At 40.5% G+C, this 13700-nt stretch overlaps 1 protein-coding gene across 1 annotated transcript in view; it reads left to right on the forward strand.

Moving 5' to 3' along the window:
• Window positions 1-11369: 11369 nt before the first annotated feature.
• The window catches only part of C5 (complement C5), a 77809-nt gene continuing 75478 nt past the window's right edge, over window positions 11370-13700 (forward strand). The window contains exon 1 of the mRNA XM_030858828.3: window positions 11370-11434. Within this exon, the coding sequence (XP_030714688.1) occupies window positions 11370-11434 (65 nt within the window). The remainder of the gene's footprint in view (window positions 11435-13700) is intronic.

Consider the following 13700-nt stretch of genomic DNA (forward strand, 5'->3'; position numbering starts at 1 on the left):
CACTGAGATCATACTGATAATTATTAGCTGAATCAGGATTCAAACCCAGGTGTGTCTTTCTCCAGAGCTTCCTCACTTAGCATCTCTTGATTTGTTCGAGGGATTATGGTGTGTGTCCTTCATAAGCATTTGAGTTCAGAAAGGCAAACAAGCACACATAATACAGTAAGCCAAGTACGGGATGATGTAGGACCAATAGCAGACCAGCTTGAAGGGAAGGCAGCACTGGAGATGATTATTAAGTTACTCTGGAGGAAATCATGAAAGGATGAGGGCAGGTCCTGAACTTGGTCTTTATTTATCTATCTATGTGTTTATTTATTTCATTATTTATTTATTTATTTTTGACTGTGTTGGGTCTTTGTTGCTGCTCACAGACTTTCTCTAGTTGTGGCGAGTGGGGGCTACATGCGGTGTGCGGGCTTCACATTTCGGTGGCTTCTCTTGCTGCGGAGCATGGGCTCTAGGTGCATGGGCTTCAGTAGCTGTGGCATGCGGGCTCAGTAGTTGTGGTTTGTGGGCTCTAGAGTGCAGCCTCAGTAGTTGTGGCGCATGGGCTTAGTTGCTCTGCAGCATGTGGGATCTTCCCAGACTAGAGCTCGAACCTGTGTCCCCTACATCGGCAGGCAGGTTCTTAACCACTGCGCCACCAGGGAAGTCCCTTGAACTTGGTCTTAAAGGAAACCATGGACATGGTTTGATAGAGAGAAGGGGGATCATGTCTTGGGTGACATGCAGAAGGAGCAGAGGTCTGGAGCCAGGAAGAAGCAAGGTGTGGAGATGACCATGACAGTGACTTGGCTGTAGCAGCTGGCCTGGAAACACTTCCAGGAGAATAAGTACCAGCTTTGGTGGATTATTTTACATTGGGAGAGTTCTTGGGGGGACGGCATGTTCAGGTGAACCTGTCATAGCGGTGAATGGCTCCACGGACCCCATTGTTCCCTTGTTAGAGTTCCCCATGGACAGTAAACATTGAACATATCAGAGGCCATTGCTGTGGCATGTCCCAAGGTGTTCAGGTTTGATCTTGAAGATATAGAGAGCCAAGGACGTCTTTCGGGCATGGCATGACGTCATGTAAACAGTGTTTGAAGAAGATTATCCTGGAGGTCCTGTTCAGGAAGAAGCCAGGAGGAGAAGAGCCTGTTGGGGGTTTATTTAACATATTCTAAATATATACCATACTACTTATGTCTGTTGAAAATGTGCCTTTGTGCCTTAGAAATTAGTCTTTGTTAACAAGCCTGACCAGTTGACAGTCATTGCCTCAAATCTACATCAACATCATATATGCTTAGTTTCAACAAAGTTTCTTAGGGCTTAGTGAATATTTCTGTAAGAACTATCAACTACATATTATGCTTAGGTGTGACTTCTGTACTTATAGATTATTTTAAAAAATGAAACTTGCTTTTCTTTTCACTCAAAGGATCCAGAAGGGTCAGAAGTTGCTGTGATAGGAAAAAAATTTTTCTCAGAATTATCAGTTTTCCTGACTTCAAGATTCCATCTAATCCTAAGTATTTTAAATGATTTGTTGGTACAGTTGTTTATCTTAAAAGCAGTGGAGGTAACTGGGATTATTGAACAGTCTGATGGAGTCATCAACATCTGACTGAAAGGTGCTGATGTAAAGAAAGTTTGGTTCTAGCTAATCTTCTTATGCCCAGTGAGTGTCCTTCCTGCCTAAAGGAAGGTGGCACCTGCTGGGGCTCTTCTGCATTGAGATGGGGGAACTGATATAATTCTGCCAGCTGTGAGCACCATGCTAGTCTGTTTATTCAATTTAGATAATACACATAACATAATATTTATGATTTTAATTATTCACAAGTGTACAACTCAGTGGCATTCACATTCACAATATATTCACTGTGTTGTGTAACCATCACCACCATTTACACCCAAAACTTGCTCATCATCCACAACAAAAACCCTGTACCCATAGGCAATGTCTCTCACTCCTGGTCTGTTTCTTGATCAGGGATCCTGTCTCCACTTGGCTGTCCCCTGGCCTCAGCCTTGTAGCTAGATCCTACCTGTTTGCAAATAGGCCTCCTTGATTTGACCTCCTGCCTGACCTTCTGAGGAATCCATCCCAGGATTGCCCTAACTCTTGTGACATTGTTTTGTTGGACTCCTGATACTGGCTGCCTCTCTGGTCTTGTCCCTTTTTGAAAGTACCCTATAGATACCGGCTGCCAAAGTGAATGCTTCCTAAGCATCTAGAGATTGGGACATTGTCTGTCCCACCCTTGGGAACTGACCTACGTTTAGGTGCTAACCCCTGACAATCTGTACGTCCGCTGAAAGTAACTAGGCTGTTCTATCCTTCTGATAACCATCTCCTTCCAAACACTTCTAACTCCTCATCCTTCTCCAGATTTTAATCCCTTTACCCCTTCCCATTATCCTAGTCCTCAGTCCTTCAGTACCATCAGGAACTTCTCTAACCAGCTTTGTGGGCATGCAGCCTATGCAGTGGCACAGTGCCTGGCACTCTGAAGGGCCCCCTACTTAGTTCAGTGCTCTGTTGTTGCTGTCTTAAAATTATTAATAATTTTATATTTGAACGTGTATTTTGTAAGCAAAGTCTGACTGGACAATGGAGCACGCATGTGAATTAGAGGAGATGTATGTGATTCATGTGCCCACCATCCCTTGCCGCCCCCTTCCCATAGAGCATTCACAACACTCCATGAACACAGGATTCCAGTGGATCCACAATGCGCAGAAGTTTAATGAGACTCAAAGTAAGTACAAAGTGAGTGTGTCATGTCTATGACTGAGCAAGCACGGGTCCTGACAGCCCCTAGAGGCCATATTTTCCACTGGAACCAGAACTCGTTTTGAATGCAGAAAGATGACAATGGCATTCAAAGAAACACAAATGACTGAGGAACCTCATCATATTGTTTCTTGCTCCTGTTGCTACCCTGTACTAGCCAACCACTTACACTAAATATGATGATATAGAAGGAAAGGGAAAGATAGGGTAACCCATAGTTCTTTTTCCTTTCGGGCTTTTCCTATTTATCAGTAAGCAAAGGTAGAGAGTGTTATTAGAATACACACATATCAAGAAGTAAAATAAAGACAGTTGAGTTATCTTTGTGCAGCATTTCCACCATTCTGGTAAGAACGAAATATTAGATGTATGCATGAGCTATGAAATACGAATTATGTAATTTTGGTGATTCTACATATGAATTAAATGCTCTTATATTTGCATTTAAAACTCGCATTGCACAATACAAAGATGAGTGGCAAAATTCATGCCATTATTTAAAAGTTTAATTTTTCTTTGCTTAGAATGATATTAAATAGCAAATTAAAAAACACCATGGCAAGTTGAGTGAGAGACCCAGAAAAAAGGAAAAAGCTTTATATTTTAATACCTGTAATAGCACTTTTTTCTTGCTTTATGAATAAGTAGTTCTACATTTTCATCTTGCACTGGGACCCTCAAATTTTATAGACGGCCCTGGCTACTTCTTTCTGTGTGATTCTGAGCAGCGCTTCCTTCCTTCCTTCCTTCCTTCCTTCCTTCCTTCCTTCCTTCCTTCCTCCCTCCCTCCCTCCCTTATTTCCTTCCTTCCTTCTATCCTTTTAACGCTTTCTGATCATCAGTTTGTCTGTAAAATGGAGATAATGCCAAATCATGCCAACCATTATCAAGTGGCCTCTGCTGATGGGCAATCATTTTATTCATTTCGTATCTAACTTCCATGGAGAGATCCAGAAAGCATTCTGGAGGGGTCTGTGGATAAATGAGGGAAAAGAAAATCATATAAAGTTGGGGGGCAGACTAAGCCTTTGGCAGTTATTTGGGGGGGAAATCCATTGAACAGTTTTTTGTTTGTTTGTTTGTTTTTTGCGGTACGCGGGCCTCTCACTGTTGTGGCCTCTCCCGTCGCGGAGCACAGGCTCCGGACGCACAGGCTCAGCGGCCATGGCTCACGGGCCCAGCAGCTCCGCGGCATGTGGGATCTTCCCGGACCGGGGCACGAACCCGTGTCCCCTGCATCGGCAGGCGGACTCTCAACCACTGTGCCACCAGGGAAGCCCCATTGAACAGTTTTTTGGTGTTTGCCTTTTTTTCTGTTAATGGAGACTTTTGCATGTTTGCAGGTAAAAAGAAAGGAGTTGGTAAAGCAGGAGAGATAAGATGCTAGAAAGAATGATCATATGAACTCCTTATATGTTTATATGATTTTCAGAGCTCAGAGTATATCACATTTAAGCATTCCCATGAAGAATCCAAGGCAGGTGTTGCTATCTCCAGGAATTGAAGAAGCCTAGTTCTCAGAAGAGACATAAGATGGGAAGCAGGGGTTTACCTTGGAAAGGTGTTACGGGTTAGCACTGACCATCAGCACCAATTATTCCAGCCTTCTTGGGATGCTATTAAGTTACTACCAGCAGGTGGCGCTTCAAGCAGGCCTCTGAGCCCGCTGTTGTTTAAGAACTTAAAGTGCACTTGCAAATTAAAGTTTGTTTTTATTGAAGTACAGTTGATTTACAATATTGTGTTACTTTCAGGTATACAGCATAGTGATTCAGTATTTTTGCAGATTATACTCCATTATAGGTTATTACAAGATAAAGGATATAATTCCTTGTGTTATACAGTATATCCTTGCTGCTTATTTATTTTATATGTAGTAGTTTAGGCCCCATATGGAAAGGAACTGAGGCTTCCTGCTCAGAGCCATGTGAGCAAGCCACCATAGAAGTAAATCCTCCAGCCCCAGTCAAGCCTTTAGGTGACTGCAGCCTCAGCTAACAACTTGATTGCAACCTCATGAGATAAACGAAGTGAAAATTACCCAGCTAAGCCATTCCTGAATTCTTGCCATTTCAATAAAACTGTGAAGATAATTGTTTATTTTAAGCCCTTAGGTTTTGGGGTAATTGATTACATAGCAATCGTTAACTTGTACAGTAGAATAGCTGTTTTTCTATGTTTTTCTAAAAATGCAGCTCTCATGAAATCTCCTGCATTCACTGCCACCACTAATGGGCAATTGCCCATTAGGAATGGCTTAGCTGGGTAATTTTGGCTTGGGTTCGGGTTCTCTCAAGAGTTTGCAATCAAGTGGTTAGTCACCAAAAGGTGTGACTGGGGCTAGGAGATTTACCTCTACAGTGGCCCACTCACATGGCTCTGAGAAGGAGGCCTCAGTTCCTTTCCACATGGGCCTCTCCATAGGCTACTTGTGTGTCCTTACAGCATGGTGGCTGGCCTCCCCCAGAGCAGGAAATCCAAGAGAGAGCAAGGTAGGAAGGGCAATGCCTTGTATGACCTACCCTCTAAGGTCACACACCTCTGCATTTGTTGTATTCTATTGGTCAAATGGGCCAACACTGATACAGCATGGGAGGGAACCATACAAGGCCATGAATATCAGGACATTGGGGGCCATTTTGGAGGCTGGCTACCACATCCAGCCATTGGATGAGTGGCTGAGTATGGATGCGTTACAGGTATTAGAATTAAACAAGAGAGCTTATGCTGAACAACAAGTAAGATTGTCTGAAAAAGTGTGGGACAGTGAAGCCAAAGAGGGGGTTAATGGGAGAGTGGGCACCTTCTTGTATTTTGTCTCTTTTTGTTTCCTCTGAAGAAACGTGCCTAACTGCATTCCATCACAAACACTTGATTTTCTCTTTGGGCCTTATTATTTTCCACTTCCTCCATATTCTCTCCTCAGAAATCCTCCCCTATTCCATTACTGAGTTAGGAACCTGCAGTGGCCTTTTAGGACGTGCTATTCCAACCCACTACTCTGGTGACTTCCAAGAATAGTTTGAGCAACAACTTTCTTCTTTATCTTTCTTCAGTTATCATTTGGAACTTAAACATAAAATCATCCACCCTTGGATCTGAACTACTGTGCTCCCTATGACATGACTTATCCAGTTTTTCTTGGCTCTTCCCTCCTCTAGCCCTTTTCAGGTAATCTCCTCAATCTGCCATCTGCCTGGTTGCCTCTCCAGTCAGTCTCAACCCTACACCCTTTGAGGTAGGGAGACCCAGATATAAGTCAGAGTAGTGCTTCATTTATGTCACACCTATTCCCAACTTGTACCTTTGAACCTTCACCTAGAATGTACAGTGGTATCTAAATAAGAATCAAAATGTGTGGACCAGGCTATAAATTCTTAAAGAGTTTACAAAACAGAGAATCAATCACAGACGAAAGAACTGGAGACTGTCAAAGAGAAAGGAAGACTTCAGCAGGGCTTGGTATCTCTCCCTTCTTTTTCCTACTGATCCCAACACAATCAAATCCTCATCTCTGCAAGTTACTAGATGTGTTTCCTGAGGCAAATCACTATATTTCTCTGAACCCCAGTTTACTCATTGGTCACCTGAGGTCATAACAACTTTCAGAGTGGTTGTGAAGATTAGGGACAGTTTATATAAGTTAATCATTGCAATACCTATGACATGGAGCTAAAAATTGGTAGCTATTGTGTTATTATTATTATTTTTTTTTTTTTGCGGTACGCGGGCCTCTCACTGTTGTGGCCTCTCCCATTGCGGAGCACAGGCTCCGGACACACAGGCTCAGCGGCCATGGCTCGCGGGCCAAGCCGCTCCGCGGCACGTGGGATCTTCCCGGACCGGGGCACGAACCCATGTCCCCTGCATCAGCAGGCGGACTCTCAACCACTGCGCCACCAGGGAAGCCCTATTGTGTTATTATTTGGATGAGCTCTTTAAAGGTTCAGAACATGTTCTTCATGTCTGAATCACATATAGCACCTGGCAAAATGCCATGGAGTTTGTAGGTCTTGTTGAGATGGTGAATTAACATTTATGGCCTTTCTTCTTAATCACTATACTTATTCCTGGAAGTAAGAAAAATGCTTCAAGCAATATCTTTGTTACAGAGAGAGCAGGATCTTTTTGAGTGTAGACCTTTTATAGCTTATGAGATAAAAGTAGGAGGGTACACATAATCTGCTAATGGCAATCAATGCCATAAACAAGAGGAAAAATAATTGAGTGCCTTCTAAAAAGGATTCCGGTCCATGGGAGCCTTTTTGTGCTCTTTCGCTCACTAAGTTAGAATGTTAGACTCTCAGGAGGTAGCAATTAGCCTCTTAACAGGTCAGTCATCTAATCTCTGACCCTTAATTGACAGCAAACAAACAAACCAGAAAGGAAATAGGGGCAAAATTCGCTGGGCTCAATGATAAAGAGATTCTTTCATCCTGAGAGTCATGAGACTGTTAGTGTTGTGTTCCGCCTGGCCGCTGCCAGGAGGGTAGAGCTATATTAAATATAGATTGGTATGATCCTATGCACATATACATGTATATATATATATTTTTTGCGGTACGCGGGCCTCTCACTGTTGTGGCCTCTCCCGTTGCGGAGCACAGGCTCCGGACACGCAGGCTCAGTGGCCATGGCTCACGGGCCCAGCCACTCCGTGGCATGTGGGATCTTCCCGGCCCAGGGCACGAACCCATGTCCCCTGCATCGGCAGGTGGACTCTCAACCACTGCGCCACCAGGGAAGCCCCATATACATGTATTTTTAAAGTAGAAGATCATGACTATGTCTTAAACCAGTCGTAAATAATAGCGACAATTTTCAGGTTCATGCTACGTGCCAAGAGCTTTATACATATGTCATTTCATCCGCCCATCAGCGCCATGAGGTATTATTGTTTTGATTTTATAGATGACAAAACTGATGCTCAAGTTTTGAGTTTTAAGTTGCCCCAAATCACATAGTTTTTTATACAAACACAAGATTTGAATTCAAGCCTGCCTCGCCGCAGACCATACTTTCTTTTCAATGAAATATTTCAAACTTTTAGGAAGCTACAGGACTAACCTCTCAAACACCGATATAACTACCACTAAACTTTACTGAATTATTTGTAAGATATTGCTATACTGGCTTCAGATGTTCCTTTAAAACAAAAGGTAATAGATACAGTGGAAGCATATACCTCTTTCCTATCCCAAATTTCTCCTTCCCTTTGCAGACATAACTACTATTCTGATTTAGTATTTACCTTTCACAATCATGTTTACGTCATTATTACTGGTATAAGTGTCTATAGAAAATGACATTGCTGTGTATGTTTTTGGTTTTTTTTTTTGGCTGCGTTGGGTCTTTGTTGCTGCATGCGAGCTTTCTCTAGTTGTGGCGAGCTGGGGCTACTCTTTGTTGCGGTGCACAGGCTTCTCATTGCGGTGGCTTCTCTTGTTGCGGGCTCTAGGTGCGAGGGCTTCAGTAGTTGCAGCACGCAGGCTTAGTTGCTCCGTGGCATGTGGGATCTTCCCTGACCAGGGATCGAACCCATGTTCCCTGCATTGGCAAGCAGATTCTTAACCACTGCTCCACCAGGGAAGTCCTGCTGTGTATGCTTTTAAACTTGTGTAAATACAAATGTTATTATTTTTTTTGTTGGTTTTACCAACCAATACTGCAAGTTGGTTTTGCCAGCCAACATTGCATTCCATGGTATGAATATACAGTAATGTATTTATCATTTTTCTGTTGTTTTAGGTTGCTGCCAAATTTTACAGATAACACTACTATTACAGATAACACTACAAAGAGCATTCCTATACTAGTGTCTTAGGGAGTTGTGTGAAAGTTTTCTGGGGTATATACCTAGAGTATCTATTTTCCCATTACCCTCTAACCAGGTTTCCTGCAGTCTGTGGTGAATTCCTGATTTGATGTTGGGATAACAGGGTACTGGATGTGGGATACAGGTATAAGATTGTAAGAAAAATGGGTCATTTAGAGGGCGTGATGTTGATAGCCCAAGTCACTTGAGAGAGGAATTTTAACACACAGCTAAAGCAGTGGATCTTAGACCCAAGGAGAAAAGAGACTGGTTTCTCCTTTGGCCTAATCAACAGAAAACTAATTTCGAGCTGGACTTGGGGATGTTGGAAGAGGGAAATAAGGAATGGACCAAGTGAAACAGGGACACGTGGAAGAGGTTGTTTGGTGCTTTCAGTTAATGGTTTTTAAACCATGTGTCCAGGGACTCCAGGGTCCCTACGGAGCCTCCTCAAGGCCACCTGGGGGTGCATGCTGGCAGAGAGCGGGACCACCCACTCTGTTCACCTGGAGCATCTCTATTCTAACTAGTTTACACATTGGACTTCCCTGTAAGACTTTGTTTCAGTAAAGTTTTTGTAGCTAAATGTCTTTTTAAATTCATTTAAATATTTAGGAAGAGAAGTAACTAATGAGAGGCATTTACTTATAAGGTTCCATAGCTGGATGTAGTTTATATCCCAAGATTCCCTTTCTCACTGGTGTTATGGGTGAGCACTTAAGTAAATTCTGAGTGAGTTGCATTCTGCAGTGCTAGTAGCAGTAACCCATATATAACCCATGTTTCCAAAGACACACAGAATTGAAGGTATAAATAGGTTAAGAATAATAGTAATAGTATTGGGCTGACTGTTACCCTGCTAGGAGCACTTTCATGTCATGGTGACTTCAGAGAATAAGTAATTCAGCTAATTGGCTGCAGTGAAGAAGAGAAGCATTTGAGGCTGGAGAATCAAGCAGGACTCAGATCAGGAGGGGCCTTGTGAACTAAGTGAAGTCATGTAGACTTGATCCTGAGGGTTGAATTGAGGTAGCATTAGCAGGCAAGTCGGATGACCACCAAAGTTGCTGCCAGACCTGGATTCTCCTCTTTTAGAGATGGAGTATCTGTATAAAAACCAGATGCCTCCAAAGGTCAACATTTTAAAATGTAAAGAAGAATCCATCTTTGAGCCATGTTTAGAAGGCAGATTAAAAAAGTTTAGTTAAAGACAATTGAGAATCTGTAAGTTGTTGAACTTCAGTTCTATTGAGAACCTTTGAGATCCATCGTTTTTTAAATGTTTTCTATCAGAGAAACATGCCGATGGTTAGTGATTGATATCACTTATCAGTATTGACTCCATAATACAAGCAAATAAGTGTCCTTCACTTCAGATATCATCTATGATCATTTGAGTGTTCTCGCTTTCTCCTAAGTATCTTTTCCCGAAAATGATGGCAAAAGTACTTTGTTTGTTTTAACTTGCCCCATCTTTCGTAACCCAGTTTAATTATTTTACAAATTTCCTTCTGAAACAACTAGGTCAGACAACAGTGGCAGATTTTTGCCATTTCAATAACATATGTAGAGACACTGTTAGTGAAATTTGTATATCAAATTTTCCTTTGTGTGCCTTTTTTCCCAATAAACTCAGTACGAAAGTGTTGGTAAAATAGAACCTTATTAATTCAGAAGGATTGCCAATGTGACCGTAAAACATCTGGATTATAGTAAAATGTTTAGAGAAATCTGTTTTACTATTTTAAAATAGAGTACTTATTATATACTAGGCTAGAAATGAGTGCTAGTAAAAGGAAGGTAGTAATAAAAACTTTCTAGTAAGCATAAAGTATCATAAAAATCTTAAAGATAAAATTTTTATTTCATTCTAAATTAATTACTAGACTCATTTGTCATAGGAAGCTTTGTTTTTCTTGCGCTCTTATATTAAAATAATTTAAAACCTCACTGAAAAGTAAGTTTATTTTTTAGAAAATAAAGATATTCTGTGCCTGAATGAATGCAAATTTTGAATTTATGCTTTATGAATTAATAGATATTGTAGGATATCCATTCCCCACTAAAAACTAAAGAATTTGATTGGTCATTTATTCCCTAGAGAATGATGCAGCATCCTCAACATGATGTTTTCATTGCCAGTCACAATCTTTTCTCTACCTAACATTCAGCTTCTTCTCTAGACTGGGACAGACCAAGGAATTATTCCATAGACTTCCTTTGCAGATCTGTCTTCTCCTTTCACCATTTCCAGTGCCAATGACACTACTGTTCAGGTCTTCTCTAGAAAGACACCTCATAAGCCTTCTCTAAACCAGGCCCATTCTAAAATCACCTCAGTGTGAAACTGAATCCAGGTGGGTCTCCATCTGTATCAGAGGGCCTCCAAAGGCATGCTCACAGATGATAAAACATCAGAGCAATTGCCTGGTTAAGAGATGAAAGGCCAAAGACAATGCAACTTACTAGTTTCTAATTTTGAGCCATTCATTTCAGTGCCAAACTCTTATGTTAGAATCCTTTTATTTGTATTCATCAAAATAAATTATCTAGGTGTAGGACTCTATAAAAAAACTCCTACTTTTATACCTGGGCATTAAAGGGTGTTTCAGTTCCAATTTTACTTTTCCTACTTAGAAGTCCCTCTTCTTGACATTAATAATTAACCAGTAAACCAATTTACCCAAGTTCTTCAATCTCGGTTTATTTAAAAGGAGAGTAACTTCAGGAGCGTTATATCCATGGTTTACTGCTACCTCCAGCATGGGCCTGTGGGGCATACTTTGTTTTTTAATCTTTGTGGGGAAAAGTTGGGGACAGGAACAAACGTAAGTAAAACAACCCATCTTTATTTTTCAATGCATCTTATTAATGTGATGAGTGAAAAAGTAAATTCAACAGACTGTGTTAATTTGGTTTTTTGTTTGTTTGCTTTTTTTGCGGTACGCGGGCCTCTCACTGTTGTGCCCTCTCCCGTTGCGGAGCACAGGCTCCGGACACGCAGGCTTAGCAGCCATGGCTCACGGGCCCAGTCGCTCCGCAGCACGTGGGATCTTCCCGGACCGGGGCACGAACCCGTGTCCTCTGCATCGGCAGGCGGACTCTCAACCACTGCGCCACCAGGGAAGCCCCAGACTGTGTTAATTTGTAAATAACTTTCTACTTCTGGGAGCACTAAGTGAATAGTCTCACCTCTGAATAAGAAAGTCATGTAGCATTTTGATTTGATGAGTGGCTAACAACATGACAGTTTTAGGGGATTGTTACTTATAAAAATTTACATAAGTGATTATTCAAATTCCTCTTCAAAACAGCACAAACTAAACTCAAGATAATAAACTTTCTTGGTGTTTCTGGCTTGTTTCTATCTGGTGCAGAGTTTTCTTTGTGTTTTCCGTGTACTGTACATAGTAAAGCAAGGGTTACTTGGGGTTCAATTCTAAGCCTGTGGTTTGAAAAATCTATGGTTATAATTACTTCCAAATTTATGAGCTAATGCTTTATAAATTTTAGTGTTATTATTGAAATAATGTGTATTTTAAACTAAATCTTTAAAATATTGATATCATATCAAGAAATAACATTTTAGTACTGATAAGTAACTGGAGAATATCTAATCAAACCTACTCATTTCCTGTAAGGATAAATCCAGATAGAGAAAGTAACTTGCCAAAGGTCACACCACTAAGAGAAACAGAAGTAGGACTTGTATTAAGGACTCCTCTTTACCGCTTCAATTTTTTCCCATTTTGTTATAAATGTATACTTTAAATATGTAAAATATATTATAAATATAAATGTATACTTAGGATGTCATAAATTTATAGCACTCTCCCAACCCTAATCTGATTTTCTCACATGGTCACAATCACCCCATTTCCTGGTTAGTTTTCGTTTATTCCTTCTTGAAAGACAGCCGACTGAAGTTCAGAGAAATTGGATTAAATGACTTCAAATTAGTGGTAGAACTAGGACTAGAACCTGGGTCCCATGATACTTAATTTTTTCTACTACACTGTACTGGCCCTCAATAAACATCTTCTCTCTTTCTCTGAAAAAGTGGGAGTATGCCATTTACAACATGGGAATCAATAAATTTAATTGATTGATTCAACAAAAATTTTTTCAGCACCTACTATGTGATAGGCACTGAGGATATAGTAGATGATACAGAGCTTGCATTCAAGTGGGAGAAGAAAATGATGAACCAATGAATGAACCAATGAGTGAATGAGTAAATAAATAAGGTCAGGTAGTTATTGGTACCATGAAGGAAAAAAATAAAGGAGAGTAAGAAGATAAAGAAATGATGGGGCACTATTTAAAAGTGTAGACAGGGAAGGTTCTCTAAGGAGGTGACACTCAAACAGAGCTTGAAGGAAGTAACAGAGCAAACCATGCAAATATCTGGAGAAAGAACATTCCAGGTAGAGACCAAACTAGAATTTGTGCCTCTCTGCAAGCTCAGTGGCCATATTCTCTACAACTATTGAAAGAAAATAAGAAAAGTATGAAATACTTTATAGCTACTAATGTATCAGTAAGGACAAAAGTCTGTATGAATGAGTGGTTCCAGAGCTGTCTTTTAGGGACCTGAAGCATGAATTATTTTATATTTCACCACCACCACCACATAGACAATCAAAAGTAAAACAATACTAAACTGAAAAATATAAAACTTCTAACAATACCAAAATTAAAATAACTTTTTTTTTCTAAATTTCTCTTGCAAAAATTCTTGATAAATTCAGTTTAGCCTAGCAATTGAACGTGTTAATTCAGGAAACGGGCTGCTCGGGTTCAATTCCTAATTCTGTAATTTAATAGCTATGTGACCTTGGGGAAGTCAATTATCAGTTTCTTCCTCTGTAAAGTCGGAGTAATAGTAAGACTTTTTTCATAGAGGGGTTGTCACAACACAGTGAGTTTATATATATATATATATATATATATATATATATGTCTTAAAATAGTACCTAACACTGAGTAAGATTTCAGTAACTGTACCTTATTATCATCAAAGCTGAACATTCCTCATTTTCTGCTGTTCCTGGGTAAGCACATGGGGAATTGAGAAGATGAAATTATCGTAAA

Source organism: Globicephala melas, chromosome 6 (assembly GCF_963455315.2).
Source record: "Globicephala melas chromosome 6, mGloMel1.2, whole genome shotgun sequence".
In the NCBI taxonomy this organism is placed as follows: Eukaryota; Metazoa; Chordata; class Mammalia; order Artiodactyla; family Delphinidae; genus Globicephala; species Globicephala melas.